The sequence below is a fragment of the Denticeps clupeoides genome, chromosome 10 (genome assembly GCF_900700375.1).
Source record: "Denticeps clupeoides chromosome 10, fDenClu1.1, whole genome shotgun sequence".
Classification (NCBI taxonomy): domain Eukaryota; kingdom Metazoa; phylum Chordata; class Actinopteri; order Clupeiformes; family Denticipitidae; genus Denticeps; species Denticeps clupeoides.
Window position 1 is genome coordinate 11,274,003 of NC_041716.1, and position 19,613 is coordinate 11,293,615.

The 19,613-nt window shown below is 44.0% G+C and overlaps 3 protein-coding genes across 13 annotated transcripts in view; 2 read left to right on the top strand and 1 right to left on the bottom strand.

The window, feature by feature from the left end:
• The window catches only part of prickle2a (prickle homolog 2a), a 65,607-nt gene extending 62,685 nt beyond the window's left edge, over positions 1-2,922 (top strand). For 4 of the 5 annotated variants that reach the window (XM_028994490.1, XM_028994489.1, XM_028994492.1 and 1 more), the window contains one exon: positions 433-1,349. In XM_028994490.1, coding sequence (XP_028850323.1) covers positions 433-1,349 — 917 coding nt within the window. Of the gene's footprint in view, positions 1-432 lie in introns of all 5 variants that reach the window. The other variant, XM_028994487.1, reaches the window with a different exon arrangement.
• A 2,008-nt stretch (positions 2,923-4,930) lies between these two features.
• Positions 4,931-12,993, bottom strand: LOC114798896 (uncharacterized). 7 transcript variants are annotated; one of them, XM_028994989.1, is made up of 7 exons: positions 12,605-12,993; positions 12,156-12,229; positions 11,753-11,828; positions 11,422-11,601; positions 9,397-9,455; positions 8,455-8,563; positions 4,931-5,767 (listed from the first exon to the last, which is right to left on the bottom strand). In XM_028994989.1, exons 3-7 carry the CDS (start codon positions 11,777-11,779, stop codon positions 5,738-5,740), a joined length of 405 nt encoding a protein of 134 aa, XP_028850822.1. In that variant the 5' UTR covers positions 11,780-11,828; positions 12,156-12,229; positions 12,605-12,993; the 3' UTR covers positions 4,931-5,737. The 7 variants fall into 7 exon arrangements, 3 of the variants coding, with proteins under 3 accessions (XP_028850822.1, XP_028850820.1, XP_028850821.1); XR_003751139.1 differs by having other exon boundaries at positions 11,456-11,828; XR_003751138.1 differs by adding an exon at positions 9,004-9,077 and having other exon boundaries at positions 9,157-9,455; positions 11,422-12,229.
• A 617-nt stretch (positions 12,994-13,610) lies between these two features.
• Positions 13,611-19,328, top strand: LOC114798496 (receptor-type tyrosine-protein phosphatase V-like). Its single transcript, XM_028994260.1, has 11 exons — positions 13,611-13,869; positions 14,409-14,552; positions 14,997-15,096; positions 15,164-15,254; positions 15,337-15,413; positions 15,678-15,812; positions 16,727-16,849; positions 16,970-17,130; positions 17,628-17,763; positions 17,930-18,000; positions 18,790-19,328. Exons 2-11 carry the CDS (start codon positions 14,548-14,550, stop codon positions 19,037-19,039), a joined length of 1,149 nt encoding a protein of 382 aa, XP_028850093.1. The 5' UTR covers positions 13,611-13,869; positions 14,409-14,547; the 3' UTR covers positions 19,040-19,328.
• Positions 19,329-19,613: the final 285 nt, after the last annotated feature.

Here is a 19,613-nt window from a genome sequence, read left to right on the forward strand (position 1 = left end):
AGAAGAAGAAGGAGCTTTATTTCCAAAGCACATCTCATACACGAAATGCCAATCATGACAGATTCAAAAGCTTGGGGTCACTTGAAATGTCTTGATTTGTTAATGTAGTAAACCATCATAATAGGATGAATAGTACAACAAATAAAATTAAATCAATCCAAAACAATAATAAGAAACTGTAACAATCTGAAATAATAGAATATATTAATAAAAAGAATTGGTAAAATGATGGGTTGGGGGTAAGTGGTCATTCTTAATTAGCTTAATTTACATTCTCCCAATCAAAAACCTAACATCCTAATCCGAGATCCTTATGGTTACAGTCTAACACTGATCAATTTTGGGTTTTTCCTAAAATTATTATTTACCATATTAAATATTAACAACCTAAATTTTGTTCTGTTTTTTTAATTGTGTTCTTTCCTCCCTCAGGCAACTCACTGGATGGTGGCAGCAAGCGTCAGGAACATCTCTCGAGGTTCTCCATGCCAGATTTGAGCAAAGACTCAGGCATGAATGTGTCTGAGAAGAGCAACATGGGAACCCTCAACTCCTCCATGCAGTTCCGCAGCACAGAGTCGCTGACCTCTGCCTCGCGACCTTTCTTTGACCTGGGAATGCCTGTGCGGCTGAAGTACCCGCCCCAATACTGGAATCAGTCCAGGGGGGTGAGTTTCCAGGAGAAGATGAAAGGTCACGTGGGCCTGGCGGGGAGCATGGGTAATGTACACATGGCACCTGCGATGGACCGAAGGGTTCCACAGCAGCGGAGAGGTAATGGACAGGAGACTCCACAGCAACGGCATCGCCATCACAACCACCATCACCGCCACCATCACCGCGGCAACCGCCAGTCACGCCGCTCTCGCTCCGACAATGCCCTCCACCTAGCTGCCCAGGGGGCTAGTTTCCAAGGAGACTTTGGGCCACAGCATTTTTTCCGTGAGGACTACGACCGGCTCGCCTCCTCTAGAATGTCTCGTGATCCCTTTGGGGGGAATTCTGGGTACCGGCAGCAGTTCTACCCCCGGCCCTGCCCTCGGACAACTTCTGACCTCACTCTTCAGAACCCTGGGGCGGGGGCTCAACGCACAGGGCCCTTCATGAATGGGTTTGGAGAGGAGGAGCAGCCTGGGGAGGAGGAGTACTGGTGCTCCACCTGCTCCTCGTCTTCAGAGGAGTCTGGAGACGAAGGCTATTTCCTCGGAGAGCCCATTCCCCGGCCCGTCCCACTCCGTTACCTTGACAACGAGGAGCTGAGGCACAGGTACAGCCCGACCGCACTTGGAGTCCATGGCCAACTCCACACACGCCGACGCAGGAAGAGCAAGAACTGCATCATCTCCTAGGAGTGTGAGTGTGTGTGTTTATATCACATTTGTGTGTAAGGTCACATGTGTGTCATTTTTGTGTAGGTTTATATATTTTTTATTATTATTTTGTTTTGTGTCTGTGTGTGTGTGTGCATGCAGTTTGCATGTACTGTACGTCTGCATGTACCCCAACTGAGGTACTGCGTGTGTGTTCTGTATGTGTTTCATTTGATGTTTTTCAGTGTGTATGTGTGAATCTTTGAGGCTGGATGCTGCCTGATTCTACTGGATTAACGGAGCCCAGTTGTCTAAAATGACACAAGAACTACTGCCATAGGAAATGCTATATATATTGTAAGACCCCGCTGCTCTGGACCGTCCATATGCTCAACAGCTCTTACCTTCTGATTATGTGTGTAAATAACCCTGATACAACTGTCTGCACAGGATGAAGTGGACTCAATTACCTAAATATCACACAGACGTACGAGAGTATTCACATTTACCTATTTAAATATTACATATTATATGTCTAAGAGCTCAGAAATATGTTTGTAGAAAAACTGTGCAATAAGAATGTTCTCTGTTTCTGTGTGTGCGGGTTGGACTGGACAGAGAATGGACAGACAGAATGTATTTGAAAGGAACCTGGTCATGTGACTCTGGAGGACTTGAAACCTGGCTTAACGAGTCTCACCAAATACCAATCCTGCTGCCCGGAAACATTGCTGTAAATTAATGCAAGATAGCAAATCAGAGCTGCTATTATGGGTTGCTAGTCATAGTTCTGCACCAACTGCAGGAAGTGATGTGGTTTAGATGGTGATTTAGACTCGTTGGCTGATCGTACAGCCTCTGTAGGACAGCTTTACGGAAAAGCAGGTTATATTCCCATTTACTGGACAGTGTGCTGAGGAAACAGGGCCTCTGTTTGGATGTGAATTTTTCTGTGTATGTGTGTGTGTGTGTGTGTGTGTGTGTGTGTGTGTGTGCGCGCGAGTGTGCTTCCTTACCTTCGTCGCTGTATAAATAGACCTCCTTGCCCTTTCTGCTCCTAAAGCTTGTACCATAAGGCACCAAGGACAGGCTAATATGATCAGGTTTTTTTCTTCTTCTTCTTCTTCTTCTTCTTCTACTTCTTCTTCTTCTTCTTGGCCTTTCCAGCACAGCGATGTTCAGTATTGTCCTGTTTCATGCAATATAACCCCACTCCCCACCCCCAAGTCGTCAATTTACCAACTCTTAAAAAATGATGTACAGTGAAATAAAGTACTCTAAGTTATGGGTGTAGTACTGTAAATGTAATGTAAATATGGTCTTTAAATATTTATATATTTTGTATCTTCAGATGCATTATTTGTATCATAGGATGTAGAAACCAAGCTGCCTGCATGTGTTCTTGCTGTTCTTGTCTTGTATTGGAATTAAAGGATTATTAGAGTAAATCATCTGCATCTGAATATTCTTAAGCATGAGTACCAAAAGATGGAGATCGCCGCTGAAAAAAGCTGATTGTTTGCTTCATTTTCTAAATGAAGACACACTTTCATGCATTTTTATTTTTTTGCAATATTCTGTATGCTTAAATGACAATTCCTTTTGCATCAATGCACTTGAGCTGAGAGGGACTCGTTCTGTTAATGTTGGTGCTGTTTCTTCATCTGGAAATTAAATCCAGTGCAAAGTGCTAAAGATTAATGTTTAATAATAATCAAATATTTTATTCTTGACTCTGATCAACCCTTGAAAGGCACCAAACAGCTTTACAAAGTAGCCCCCTGGGATACTTTTCCAGCCATCTTGAAAGAGTTTTCATGATAAGCATGAGCCCATATTCCCTTGGTCTCCTGCCCAGATCATCACAAACCCTCTGCTGTGTCTAGTGTGGGGGAATGTGCACTCCTGTCACTCCTGTCACTATTTCTTTGTCAAATTGCTCTACCGCAGCCTCATCATTGAAAATATCCACATGCAGAATAAGTTATTTCTAATTATGAATAAATAATATGATGAATATGAAGCTGTTCTAGTTGGGCAGATTTTTTGACAGATTACCTGTAGAAGAGCATATTTCTAATCCTAAAACACTAGTGCAGGAGGAAATTCTTTGAAAAAATGAACACATTTAAAATAGTTTTAAACTTGAAAAATAATGGATTCTTCAAACAAAGACCTGAGCAACAGTGTGGTTTGTTTTATCGTATTATATATTCAAGCAATGATTCCTTACTGGCTTTGCTCTCCGTACTCGGTCTTCATGTGGGGTAGTGGTGGCCTAGCGGGTAAGGAAGTGGACCCGAAATCAGAAGGTAGCCGGTTCGAATCCTGACCCGCCAAGGTGCCACTGAGCAAAGTACAGTCCACACACACTGCTCCCCCACTGCTCACAATCACTTCACTATATTCACTGACCGACTGATTAACTAGTATTACCAAACTGCTCAACTGAATATAATTAGTATCCTACCTAGTTTATTTTTAACTTCATGTACACAAATGAGCTTAATTTCCCTAATGTCATACTTTTTGCTAGTGATGAAATCATTCTTTATTGTTTAGCCTTTACCGTTCTGGTTTAGAAAAAAAAAAAGTGGGACAAATCGAGTCGGTGCCACCTACGTGGAGGTGGTGCTGTACACACATTGTGAGCTCGGTGCCCCGATTTACAAAAAAAAAAAAAAAAACGTAAGTGCTGCGCTCTTCCAGCTGAGTGCCTGTGCACCATAAAGGCTTTCCTCCCACCTCCATTTAAGAATGTGAACAGCAGGCACAAGAAGCTTTTGTGTCATCCTCAACCAACTCAACTATACACATTGAGCACACACAAAGAAAACGTCTTCAGCATAAGTCTTTTCAATAACCTGCACGTGAAAACTAGTACAAAAGAAAAGGTTTGCAGGTGCTCTCGGGACATGGCAATATCTACTGTGTTTACAAAAAAAAAAATGAAAAAAGGAGAAACTGCTCGAAAAAGCACCAGCACGCCTTGCACTTAGAGGCCTATTTCTGGATTTTCTTTGCCTCAGTAGTTTCCCTGGCTTGACCATTTACTTGGCATTCCTAACCCGCTTCCTTCCTCAATATGCTCCCCGGGCTGACTTGTGTTCCAGTCACAGGCTTGTGCTAATTGGATAAGACAACTCTCGGTGACCACGTCCAGACATGGACATATGCTTGCTCATTTGTTGTAAGATCTGCCCATTTCTCCTGCCCAGACAGCGTATACTTGTTGTATACATACTTTTGGTATTAGAACCGGAAATATTTTATGGAAAGAGGGTTTCCATATACTATAGATGGTTAAAATGCAGTACACATCACAAGAGGACTGTTGTTTGGCTTTATGGACCAAAAATGTCAAATGAAACTGTATTTGTCAGTACTCATCAGTCACCTCATCTGGTCTCCAGGGAACATCACCAGAACACATATTCAACCATTGTGAAAACATGTTTAACTAGCAGTCTATTATATTTGTGTTCAGAGTTACTGAAGACTATAGTCAAGTCATGTTTATATCAGTTTACACACATTTCATTAGCAGAATGATAGACTTTACAAATTTCTTAATCTGATAAGCAGTAATATTCTAAATGTATCTTGACAGACAAAACCAGAAGATTTAACCAGAAGATTTAATGTACACATTTAATTTTAAATATCCAGTGTTAGATACAACTTTAACATACAACCTTAATATATATTTAATATATCATATTTTGTATCAGTGGAATTACAAACAAAAGGGGAAGTACAAAGGTGAACTAGGGGTATTTGAATTGTACAATGGTGCATGAGCATGATCATTTTGGCAATTCAAAATATTGATGAGATATTTTCAGTGTTTCTCAGCGGAAACATTAACTTTCACCCGGCAATACTTCTACACAGGCACTGGATCACAATTTTATTCTATCCTCTATCACGGCTATTTTTTCTTCTTTTTTTTCTTTATCTTAAATAACTTACAAATAAAATACATATGCTGTCCTATTAAAATCATCTTGCAACCCATTAGAACAAAGAACAGCACGGAGCTAATGCTAAAGTCAGGATTTCCATGCTCAGGGATGTCTTCAGTGTTTCCACACAAGACACCATACATCGCTGCATTCAAAAAATAATAATAACGGACACAAAGGCTGTGGCACAATAGCATTTCCCTCCAGTAGCAGAGCTTGTTAATCATTTACTACAATATAGCCAGGTCTGAGGTCAGTGATGTGGAGCTGGTTGTCTGCAGTGAAGTCGGCGTGTTGAAGCTCATTTCTCATCTGGGATCAGTGTGTTCTCCTTGTAGTCATACTCCTGGATGAACTCCTGCATGGCCTCCACGCAACGCAGGCCGATGTCAGCCAGGTTCTCCCGTAGGGACAGCTGGATGGGCCGCTCCAGGGACGGGTCTTAAACTATCAGCATCTTCATCACCATGTGTCACAGTCCTGCCGGTACACCTGTCACTCAAGAGCAAATACCAATTTATCTGTGAATGTATATAAATTATAAGTGAAAGTGAAGTGATTGTCATCGTGAAACACAGCAGCACCATAGACAGTGACACAGCAAAATTTGTCCCCTGCTTTTAACCATCACCCTTGGTGAGCAGTGGGCAGCCATGACAGCCCGCTAGGCCCACCACTACCAAATCATGTTCAAACTTATATAATTGATATGCAATAATCACAGAATCAATGTGTAATGTGTTCACATCATCATGTCATAACAGTTTTTCCTTAACTCTGGAACAAGGGAGAACCTGTGGGACAACTGGTGGGACATCTGCACATGGGACACTTGGCACTTAATGACTGCAGGGGGTGTGAGAACCGTCGGCCATGGACACCTACTTTTTCTAAACTTGGATTTAGAGAAAGAAAACATAATTAAAGTAACTAGTTTGAGGTTGATGGTTGACTAGCCTACAGTCAGTCGAGAAAATTCTGAGAGTAGGTGCCAATCTCAAATGTGTGTGTGATAGATGTAGGAAGGAAAGAGTGTGAACGCGCGATCGCTTGAGCGAGTGGAATCTGTGGGAATCCAGCGTTTGATGTTTTTAAAGCGGAACACCCCTTAAAGACCTTATTAACACATTAAAGCTGAAAAGATCCCCGTAATGAGATTCCCATGTCCTCTGCGCAGAGCCCAGCTGTCAGCTTCTCCTGGAAGCACATGTGAGGTTTTAACTGAGCCCTTCAGTAAAGGACGGGTAGTCTAAAGATATCCCCGACCCCTCCCTCCCTCCCCGCCCACCACCACCCATCCCTTTTTCCCCTCTCGACCTTCTCTCCTCGTCCCTCAATCAGCCTCCTCGATTAGCAGCGAGGAATGCAGCGAGAGCGGGAGACTGGCTGTGCCGCTAATCCACTGTAAAGTCACACACACAAATATACACACTCCATAACTTATTCAGGAGGATTAGTACGTGACCTTTCCAGAGTGATTTCAAAAGATACACACGGTAACCTGGGGTGCACACACACACACACTGTGACACCGACACAGTCGCACTCCAACACGCTCCAGTCCACTCCGAATGAAATATCGGCACACACGCGCAGACGCAACATCCCCTTCACACACACACACACACACGTTCACGGACTCAAAATAGTCTATAGCTATTTGTTTTGACCTCTCTTCCCGTTACATAAAACTGTTACATAGCAGGTTGCATAATGGGTGTCACTGAATGGGAAAAATTTCCTGCCAATCAATATGAATCTGCGAACTAAATTCAACCACACACACCCCTCCCCCAAACACAGCGTTCCTCTCAAGGCACTGCACCAGCCTTCAAGTGTGTCTGTTTTTTTATGTGTGTGTGTGTGTGTGTGTGTGTGTGTACATGCACAGCAATGCTGCGCGCTTCAGCTACCTGTTACCAAATCAGCTCTGAACAGCACCTACTCACCAGCGGTAACCATGGAGATTGGAGGACTGGGAGCTATTCTCATTCTACCCACTGAGTCACTGTCATGTGCTGCGCTAATGTAGACTGTAGTGTAGGCTCTAATCTAAACTAGTGCACGAACACGCAGCAACATGCACACACATGTGCCTGTGCGAGAGAGCGCATTTGCATGAGCTTACATGCAAACGCACACACACACACACACACACACCTCACTACCCTACTCAGGATAGCCGGTCAGATGAGCGCGTGTGGTGTGAAGGAGCACAGTGAGGGTCATGAGTCAGAGATGGCACGAACATTCCTACACGAAGGGCATGAGTCACAACCTTGCCGTCTCAGTACAGACTGACACCCCCCAAAACCGCACACACCCTCTCGGGGCTCTCCTAATGAACAGTCCCTACAATGCTCCTGCCCTCTGAGGACCTCTGAGTGTCAGAAACAAACAGCAGGTGTTCATGGGAGGGGGGTCAGAGTGGAACTCTCTAATTACTCGTTTAGGGCGCTGGTTGGCTTGGTGGTCTTACCATCTGGATTTAAATGTCTTAATTAGTGACCTAAAAGCTATCTGCCAAATATGCTAACACTCTGGCCACACACCCCTGAGGCTGGACTCTTAAGTGGCAAAGAAGTAAAAGATTCGGTAGGTGATGAGTGGTCACTATATAGACGACAAAAGTATGGGGACATCTTCTTCTTTACTTTTATTCAGCAGGGCTCGGAAATGTCTGGTAGTCACAGTACATGTCTCCAAGACTGGCCCATGGGCCAGATACATCATCTGGGGTGCTTTACTGTGTGCTATTCAGTCCACTTAAAAACCACTTCATTCGTTTTCTAATTGCTCCCTGAAGCAACTCCTGACGGTATAAACGTAACGCACCATTCCTGCAACTGTTCAAAGTGCACAACACATACGCAGCATATGTGTTGTATTTATTAATTAATGAGTTCTATACACGTCATTTACTGCTCCTGCAATGGTTGTGCACAGTCCTCACCAGTAGGTGACAGAAAGTCAATTCACCAATCTTTATGGAAGTCATAGATTCTTTTAAACCAGTTTTTTGGTTGATTTCCTTATTACGGTACATTTATTATTGAGACTGCAGCTGCTAGGCCACTGATAAACCAGAATGCCTAAAACCCCTCACAGACCCTTGCAGTTAGAAGTGATCTGCTACGATGGGTGGTGGTTAGGTCGGCACTTCAGCGTGCATGGTGTACCTCCTCAGTCTCCCTCCTCTTCCTCTGAATTGCTTGGTGTCTGTCTGCCGCCCTCGCCGCCGCGGTCGCAAATGGTGCTGCTGCGCAAGGCGTCATCTCCCCGAAACACCTGTGAGGTGGAAGGAGAAAAACGGAACAGCAGCACGGTGACGCACGGAGCATTCGGGACAGTTGCCAGACACCAACTTCCCAGCCCGCTTCCCCCGGGAGAGAGCGAGGGGTGACAACAATTCAATTTAACAGCATTTAAGTCCGCTGTCAGGCGCCTGGGCTCAGGGAGAAATTGACACAGCGTGACCCTACAGGTCACAGCAGCTTGTTGTCATTGTTCGCCTTCATCCTGTTTAGTCTCATTTGTTTGTTTCTGCATCACTGGTGGGATTTATGCTAGCACGCGCTTACAAGAAGCAAATAATCCTGATGAGAAATGGCAGCCAACAGCAGACCGGAGAGACGGAGAAGAGAGAGGGCGAGATACAGAGAGAGAGAGAGCGAGAGGGCAGGAGAACAAAACCAGTGCAGGAAGGAAAAAGCCAAAATGTTCATTACCACAGATGACTTCATCTCCCACCAGCCCCATCGGACACAGTCCAAGTGCGCTGGGATTATTGCCGGATCATAATCTAATTTGTGCACCATTCGCTGGTAACAGTTCTCATTTTCACACTTGGCCAGCACTCAAATAGATTTTTAATTCCCCACCATTCTCCTCTGTCTTTGCACAACCCCACTTGAAATTCATCCTGGGATGTGGAGGGTGTTGGTGTAAAAGGATATCTTACAAGTTCGGGGAATTATTTTGCTGGTAAAGCTCCGGAGGAAAGAGAGACAGAAGAAAAGAAGAAAGTGAGAAAAAAAGAACGTTGAAAGAAAAAAAGGATTTCCGCCCTTCTGCTAACCTCAGATTCAGTGTCAAAGGTCAGCAGGTAATAGAGTTCTCACCGTGAAGAAGAGATGAGGTTGATTCTGTCTATTGGAGTCTTCAGACACTGGTACATTTTCTGAAATACACACACAGTTTTAATCAGATAACAAATTTCAGGGCACAGTCCATGTAATTAAAAGTCCGCCGTCTCTATTTTCCTGGGAATTTATCAGGATGAATGATCAGGAGGTCATCCGGGTTTCCCAGACTTGGCTCCAGGCCCCACGGAGAGCAACCAGTCTCCGCTCCATCCTAGTTCTTAACACTTAAGCCAATACAATCAAAGATCGCGAGGAAGTGGTCTGCGGGGAGCTGGGAGAGAATGAGACGGGGAGTCGCTGGGGGGCCTGGGATCTGGGTTGGGGAGTGATAACTTGGTGCGAGGGGATTTCCTCCGACTCCCACGTACAGTAAAGAGAAAGCGGAGGCGAACGGCACTTCTCCAGGGGTCGTCCGGAACCATTTATACCTCCTTCAGTGACAGATAACTGGATCACTCTCCTGTTCACTCTTTCAGTTGTCTGTCACGTATAACTGCATATATGTCCTAGCACAGGGGGACAGCTTTATGTCGCGATTCAGCCAGTTCTTTCCCATTCACATGCGTCCATATCCAGTAACGCAGAAGAAGAAGTTGGTCCCTGTCCCTTCTGTGCTATGATATATTCCTATAAATGCAAATTAATGCTAATCCTGCTTAATATGAAGGTGAAGGTAAAATTCCATGTCTTTATATGTTGAATTAAACACCAACATCCCTCCTTTGACAAGATAAGCTGCTGCTTTTTTTACTTTTGAAGTCTATTAAAATAATTAAGTGAGTCTAAATGCATTCATTAGTTATTGAGAATTATTGTAACAATAATGCATATTTCTGCCTTTTTTTCCTCAATGTCAGCTAATAAACATTTTCGATGGCAAATTGAATTTTGATTTTGAAGAATATAAAGAATGTGTTATTAATAATAAAAAATAAAATGTTGCTGCCGTCTCTTCATCTTCACAACAAACAGTCGCTGCACATCCGACTAAATGTGCATGTTCCACATTTTAGCAGAGCGTGTTTTTTTTATTTAGTCTAAGATCAGATTTACTCTTGAAATAACCGCTGTGTGTCTGGGTGTTGCTATGCGGTTTGTTCAGTGTCGCTTGAGCTGCAGGCAGCAGCAGGTGAGCAAGAGGAAGAACAAAAATCGTAGAAAGTAAAATTCATCTGACTCAACGGCTTGTTTAAGCGTACAACAATCCTGATCAAAGGTCAGGCCGACGCAGAAGCCTCTCGAGCCCAATGAAATGGAGGGGTTGAGAAGGTGGTGTTCTCGTGTGGAGGGCTGTTGGAAAACATGTTATGAAATGTGTCCTTTTTTAAATGATGATGACGATGCTGACGCCGAGATGCAAATGGCCACAAACTCGTCATGGGTCCTGAACGTCCTGTGTCAGCCTCACACTGCCACCCTGTGACAGATGAGCAGCTTCACCGAGGATCTAAACCCCACACCACACCACACACACACACACACACACACAGCGTCCTACACAAAGAGTTGCAACTTCACACGGTTCTGTGGCAAACCAGCATGTTACTGTGATCTGTATTTTTAGCAGAGTTGGTGCTAAATGTCTCTGCTGCGGAAATGGTCTTTGCTGTTGATGAAAGTTAAGCAATCCATTGACATCTCGATTACATTTCACGATATTAAATGCGTGAAATGCATGGAATGCAGCGTAATGCTACTATATGGTTGGAGTAACTGCTGCTCTTTTCCTGATAGCTGCAGCAGGGAAGCTCCTTTTGTCTTTTCTTGCCTGTCGAACCCAGATACATTAGAGGGAATCTCCGCTTTTAAGGAGTTGAGAGCTGCCTCCTGAGCTTACATAACAAGTAGCACCAGGGCCTTTACAATTATATTAGAAACAAGACGTGGCTTCTTTTAAATTTGATCACTGGAAGCATGAAATGCATGTTATCGGGATCTTTAAACAGCCCTGCAATGCAACTTAAACGTAAAAACACAACCCTCTCACACAACAACACAAACCAAAAGAGGAACAGCATCAGGGTGCTCTGCATACTGGCAACATCTTCCATCGGCTCTGTGGAGCTCCCGCCCTTGCTCCTGTTGGTGGCTGAAGGACGTCTGGAGAACAGGGACGGCGGGCCCTTCCGGCTTGCGGTCCCGTGAAAGCGAAGGAAATGACCCTCCCTCAAAGGGAAATGCCTGCAAAGAAGAAGGAGGACGTGCACATGCACAGACGGGATTTTCTAAATGCCATCTGAATCCTGCAGGAGATTTAATCCACCGTGTTAAAAATGAAAGACGTGTTTGGAGTTTGAACAATGGGTGTCTCGTTCTGGTTTCATCTGCTCACAAGATCTCTGGACTTTGAAGGGTTCATTGTTGTTTGCAGTAGACATGAATCCGAAGGCACATGAGTGGGTCTTATTCTTAAAGGAATATGAAAAGAAATGGTTAAAAATGGTTTAAAATTGGCATTGTATCCCACAAATAAAGCTGCCGATCTAATACAGGAGGAACCATCCATACGAGAGCAGCGTGGACAAAAACAAACAGTCCGGCACTCCGCCCTAAAATAGCTGGAAAATAGCAGGAACATTTCAAACTTAGACATCATTAGACCATTTCAGCTGAATGAGTGACTGTGATATAGAACTGATCTATACTGATATAGGCGTCTAACAACTTCATTTTTCTACACATAAATCTTCAAACTCGCAAGGTCTTCATAAACAGACTGTCATTTACAGACTTACCGTCCCCTCCTCAACGTTCCTCCATATCTGGGCTTTGAAGGACTTCTGGTTGCGCCGATGGATGTTTTAATGACCTTGTGAAGGAGTTGGAGAAAAGGTTGCGATAGTGAAGTAATCTTTTTTTTTTCTGCATTTGTATATAATTAAGCATAACAAATTGGTTTAATCAACATTAGGAATATCAGGACACTAACATATTTATGTCAATGTAAAGGATATTTAAGATTTGTTGCTGACAAGTGTATATTCCCTAGATGCCAAAATATACAGATAGATAGATAGATAGATAGATAGATAGATAGATAGATAGATAGATAGATAGATAGATAGATAGATAGATAGATAGATAGATAGATAGATAGATAGATAGATAGATAGATAGATAGATAGATAGATAGATTGCATTGCAGAAGTTAAAGTTGTTCTGTCGTCATTTGTCGTAAACATACCTTCGTAAACACCGGAAAGCAGCGAAACGTTCCGAATACCGTTTTAACCCCGCTTCCGTCCTCTTTATTCTGTTTCTTCAGTTCCGATGTCGACCCGCGGACGGTACCGTTCACGTCGGGATCCGCTTCCTTTCGCTTTCACGCTCGACCCTCGCGGTCACACGTCCCCAGTGGACGTGGGACAAGTTCCCGGGAAACCCGGACAGGAATACGAGTTGTGGTCTGATAAAAAACTAGATTCCCTTTAAACGGGCCAGAGCTGAGCATCAGTGGGACAAATTGCTTTTTATTCATCTTGCATAGTTTCGGACCCGTGGACCTTCTGTCTATAATTACAAGATCGCAGCCCACGTTGTCGTCCTGAAAATCGGTGCAAATACTTTTTCCAACATCCTTTTTCTATGCAGGTGCAGCAGAACCCGTTTTCCTTCCTTTAGGGGGCACTGCACGTCCACAGAATGCAGAAGACTGTCCTGTTAGTGAGGTGTAGGGGACGGTCGTGACTCTGTCTGGTGTCCAGCAGTGGTGAGCAGTGGAGACGTGTGTCCAGCGTCCCGAACTGAACCCACATTCTGATCTGATCTGAATTCGTGATTAAAATACCGATTCGTATCCTTAACCGGTCCGGAGGGCCCGATAACCAGCTCATTTACATTTACATTATTTATCAGACGCCCTTATCCAGAGCGACTTACAATCAGTAGTGGCAGGGACAGTCCCCCTAGAGACACTCAGGGTTAAGTGTCTTGCTCAGGGACATAATGGTAGTAAGTGGGATTTGAACCTGGGTCTTCTGGTACACAGGCGAGTGTGTTACCCACTAGGCCACTACCACCATAATAGCTCCTGTCAGCAAGTGCACCTGACCAGGTACAGAGACCAGAAAGACGTCTTTAGACTGGCTGCCAGGCCCTGAGGACTGACTTGGATATCCAGTGAAATCTAAGATGCGACAGAGACACTGAATGGAAGTGTGAGCAAGAGAGAAACTCTCACAGTCCCGCCCTGAGGATTTCCATCTGTCGGCTCCACCCACTTGTCCGGTGTCCACCACGCCCCTTTCTCACTGCACGGCAGGCTGGGAGCCGGCGGAGGCTACGTAGCTGGAACCGGACCGACAGGTACCAGGAAATGTGTCTTCTTTCTTTACTCAGATACAAATGTTCATCCAGTCAGAACCACCACCGCATGGATTAGACCCGCAGCCACATGGGATCTGAGGTGCAAAGTTAACGTTCTTGATCACTGAGGATAGCTCCATGAAGGTAAGTAAGTCTGTAAGAGGTTTGTTTGTGGTGAAGGTGTGTGGGAACCTGTCAGGGCAGATTTTTTTGCCAGCTTGTGCCTGGAGCTGTGTGGTGTTGTGAGCCGCGGTCAAATGGACGAAGGCTCATTTAAAACCAGAACAGACAACTGTGTGTAGAAGATCCCTGCTTTTCTACTGTGTGTGTGAGATTAAAATAAGATAAGAACCAAAACATAATTCTACATGCTTCCCAGCTGAAGCAAATGGCAAGAAAATGAGCAAAACGAGAAAATTAGACACAATCAGACACAAAGCCAACACAAAACAAAGCCAACAAAGGCGCACAGACAGTACAGTAAGAAGCAGAACAACAAATGAAGCTTGGAATGGAGAGAAATAACACCAGATACCTATTCCAGTCTGCTAGGAAATCAAGGATTAAAATGGATACGTATGAATTATCAACTATATGTCATTATAATTAACAGGACTCAAATGATACACCTACACCAATGGCTTGTCACCAAGGGATTTTTCTTCTTCTTTCTGTTCATGCAGGTTTATGGGATTTCTGGAGTCATGACACTGCGGTGTGAGAGCTGGAGCATCTTAAGCTCTTCTGAGATTTGAACCTGAAAATCCTGGTTCACCTACATCACTTTTCTGACAGCTGAGAAACCTGGCAACACCTCAGAACATGAGGTGAGAGAACTGGGAAACTGGAAATACATCATTTTTTAAATGGAATGACGCCCACCGGTGATTGTGATATGATGCTTGTGAGAGTTTACAGATAATTTTGTGAATCTTTACAACCGTAGAGTCCAATTATTGAAATATATTAAAATATGACATGCTCTCCTATTGATATTGTGGGGAGTATTATAAGATGAACAGGTAGGGCTGGTAGGTGTGGGTAACACACTCGCCTATGAACGAGAAGACCCGGGTTCGAATCCCACTTACTACCATTGTGTCCCTGAGCAAGACACTTAACCCTAAGTTGCTCCAGGGGGGGTCGACTGTCCCTGTAACTACTGATTGTAAGTCGATCTGGATAAGGGCGTCTGATAAATGCTGTAAATGTAAAGTAAACAGTTAATTGAAGATTGGTTAGTGTGGTTAGTGAGTGTGCTTGTCTTCCAGGGGTCGGACGTTCTCCAGAGAACACATCCTACAGGAATTCCAGCAGCACTGTCAGGAGCTTGCAGCCAATGACAACGCGGGCTATAAACAGCAGTTTGAGGTGCAGGTCAAAAAACACCAGAGTTTAAATAAAGAACATTTAAGAAAATGCCCATTTATATTTTCAGGACCTGTGTGATGTGGGACAGGAATTTTCCACCAGAGCAGGAGAACTTGATGCGAACAAGAACAAGAACCGATACCCATACATCTTACCCTGTGAGTGAGGTTGCGCCCGCCACAGAACTGTAGTGCAACACCAGGGTAAAGGTGGGTCCTTACACTTGCTTTTCACTTGCAGACGACCACTCCAGGGTGAGGTTATCGCTGCTGGAGTCCATACTGCATTCAGACTACATCAACGCCAGCTATGTTCCTGTGAGTGAACTCTGTCTCAGAGGTCACGCTCTCCTGTCAGTCCAACCCTCCATTGTGACTTTTTATTTTTCTATGCAACCCATACATAGAACTACAAAACATGAGAACTATGTGTTTTTCACCCAAAATGACAATTAGTCGTCTACTTTGACAGTACTAAAACATTTGACCTATTAATTGACTGACAAAAAAACAGTTCAGCCGGTATTTCATTGGACTGGACTGACTGACTGACTGACTGCGTGTGTGCGCCTGTGTGTTTAGGGTGGCAGCTCAGCACGCGACTTCATCTGCACCCAAGGGCCACTGAGAAATACTATGGCTGACTTCTGGAGAATGGTGTGGGAGCAGAACGTGCACATTATCATCATGGTCACCGCTCTGAGGGAGAGCGGCAAGGTGAGCAGCGGCGATTTGTGGTCCGTGGTTTGGATTCAAAAGACAGAGGAGACTAATGAAAGTGTCCTCCTCTACACAAGGTGATCTGCTTCACAGTTTGCTTTCGTCCTTACTGGATCTCCACATCAGACTGATTCGTTTTTTTAGACTGATGTCTAGGTGGTTTTCAAGCAACCATGGAGTGTTCCTGGATATCCTGAATTGTAATGCCGCATGAAGGAGGCACAAGTGCAGAACATGATTGAAGATTTTTTTTTAATAAACTAAAAGAAAAAATGGAAAACAAACATGTGCAACATATACACAGCATGACAGGGATGGATCTGATTGATATCCATACATCCATACAACTGATGTATGAATCCAATCATATAATGGGTCTAAACCAGAAGCACCTTTGGTACCCCTGGTACCCCTGCTGTCGATTTGTGCCACCTTGTGGTCCAGGTGCACCGTGGCATCACATAAACACAATAAATGGGTGTTCACTTCACTTTCACCTCACCTGATGATGAAAAAATGTCTCATGTCTGTGATCTACCCTCCAGTTTATATAATAACATTACTGTACTAAACATTTCCCACAACCCCTAATAAAAAACAGACTAGTTAATTGCCTAAAATAGCAAAAGTGTTGTTGTGATCTAATGCTACGGATGTCACACCACATTTTAAGATGGAAAACCATAAACATCCTATGGTGGTGTGTGTGTATATCATGTAGTGTATAAACGTTTGATAAGGTATGCCCCTAAACACAACAACTCTTTCATTTTCTTGCTTTCCTGTGCATTGCCAGTCACAGGCATGCTGCAGTAACCCTCATCCATCACGACAATGCCTTGACCCAACGTAGGTAATTTGATGGCCTTTGTACTCTACACTTGTCTTACTAAGCCTTTTCTGACCCACAGGTTCTCTGCGATCAGTACTGGCCACCAGAGAGAGGGACAGGCTGCTATGGTAACATCCAGGTAACAACAGCAACATGCAAGCGTTGCCCTGAGTCATACATCACCTCTATTTACCTGCAACAGGTGAGAGAGACACACTGTGCACCCTGATCTTTAACCCATGCATGCTAGACGGGGCTTACGCCACAGGCCACCAGCCACATGGTGTCAGTTTTGGCTATTAAGCATATTGATGTTTTCCAGAGCGGCTCTTCCAGCCGACGGAAGGTAACTCACTACCTGTATCCGGGCTGGCCGGACCAGGGGGTCCCACACAACCTCTCCTCCCTCGGCGCCTTCGTCGAGCATGTGCGACAGCACATGGACAACACGCAGCGCCTCGGACCTACTGTGGTGCATTGCAGGTCTGAAAATCCCACTTAGTTTACATAAATGTTTATTTCTCTCTTGATTTGACAAAAAGATGGATTGGTTATAATAGTGTAGTAGAAAATGTAAGGGTTTTATATGGCGTAAAAAGGAAAAAAAAATAATTAAAGTTATGAGTTTATATAAATCACATTGGATTAATGTTATCAAAATTTTATTCAGAGCCGGTTCCATTTCTTTCATATATGACGAAATACTAATCTTAACTGTTTCCACTTGCTTAAATCCCACGGCTGTTTATTCTACAAAGCACAGCGATGCATTTGGTTGTTCCTCATCTTTTAGATAAACCACCACCAACATTTGAGCAGCAGCTGAACCTTTGGAAATCTCGCCATCTGAGCGCACTCTGTGCGTCTCAACCAAACTGACTTCCTGTTTCCATTTCCCCCTTGGGTTATGAGTGGGTGTATCTGTGTGTCAGGAACCTTATGTGATAATGACAGGTGTGTGTGTGTGTGTGTGTGTACAGTGCAGGAGTAGGTCGCTCGGGCTCATTCGTAGCATTACTGTGGCTGACGCAACTGTGTGTGCGTGGGATACTTCCTGACGTGAAGGCAACAGTGCAAGACCTGCGCCGGCACAGAGTGCTCATGGTGCAGACGCTGGTGAGAAACACACACCCACACTTTTGGTGGGGACTTAATGCAATAAGCGTGCAGTTTAAATCAGAAACATACACAAGACCCACTTTCTCAGCCTAAACCCACTTTCTCACCCTAAACACAATAAATCGTTCATTTTCTTGCTTTCCTGTGCATTGTGTTTTCCCAGGAACAGTACATATGTGTACACAAGTGTCTGCTGCACTGGCTGGGTGCAGACAATAAAGATCCTCAGTCACGGTGAGAACTATTCCACTATTATTGGCACATTTGCATCTTTTAGACTTTTATACACCCTTAATTTACCAAGATAGCAGCACAGAGTCTTCTCTTGTGACCTTTCATATGTTTGGAGAACACAGAGCAAGGCTGTGGAGAACATTCTTCTTTGCTAAATCTCTCCAGATCTTGTGAGGTCCTCAGCCCTCACCTGTGTTCCCTTCTCTTCAGCTGATTTTGTGGTCAGTTAACCACTGTGGTGTTGACTTGGACGTGCAATGAGGGTCCAGTGACAACTCACTTTTAATTCGCTGGTGGAGTAGGAATAAACCTGCCTCCTGTGTTAACAAGTTAAACACGAACTATGTTACTCTGTTTTAATGCTTGACATAATGGCAGTACTTGTAATGCCTAATTTTTCTAGAGGTTGCTACTCACTGTGAGAAGCTTTAGAACCAGTGACAGTGCACTGAATCATTTCATCAAAATAACATGGGGTGGTAGTAGCCTAGTGGATAACACACTCGCCTATGAACACGAAGTCCAAGGTTAAAATCCCACTTACTACCATTGCGTTCCTGAGCAAGACGGGGACTGTCCCTGTGACTACTGATTGTCGCTCTGGATAAGGGCATCTGATAAATGCTGTAAATGTGTGTAAGTATGTGTGTGTGTGTATGTGTGTCTATATATATATATATATATATATATACACACACACACACACACACACACACACATTAATATAGACATATATTTCTGCTCAATTGAGATTAAGTAAGAAATGTCACATCGTCCCTGTACCTACAGGACCCAGGGTGCACATCTGCACACATCTGTTCCGCAGCAGAGTCAGCCCCGTTCCAGGAGTCAGAACAGCAGGAAATCGACTCGACGCGCCCACCAATCAGAAACAGCTCACAGCCACACACAGCAACCATCTCAGAGCATCCTGCAGGCCCTTCACACGCACTTGAGGGTCATACACCCCTCAAACCTGCTCAGGAGGATGCGGCCACACTCCACAAACCCACAAACCTCAGCAAACACCCACCAATAGACGCATGATGACAGACACAAACACACAGAGACATTGCTATGGACTGAATTTTGGAAAGATTTGCTTGCTTCTGCCAATTTCATGAGCCTTGAAATAAGACACACACACAATACACATGCACTTCCAGCAGTCACGGACTAAAAAGTTAGTGGTCTGGAAGCTTCCATGAGGATCACAGTATCGTTTCATACAGTGTACCCATGGGCCAGGGTGGAGATGGAGCTAAACCTGGACAAACTGACAAATGTGACTGTAGGGGATGGGATTGGGAAGGACAACGATTTTACATGGTGCTAAACAATTAAATGAAATAAAAAAATTAAATTACAGAAACCATGACAGTGTACTGTACATAAGAACACAATTTTATCCAAATATTCTTAAGGTGTGGATCAATATTCAGGCCAAGGACTATAATTTCAGATAGAGCAAGTTACGTATGTATGAGTAAATTACAGGGAGTGCAGAATTATTAGGAAAATGAGTATTTTGTCCACATCATCCTCTTCATGCATGTTGTCTTACTCCAAGCTGTATAGGCTCGAAAGCCTACCACCAATTAAGCATATTAGGT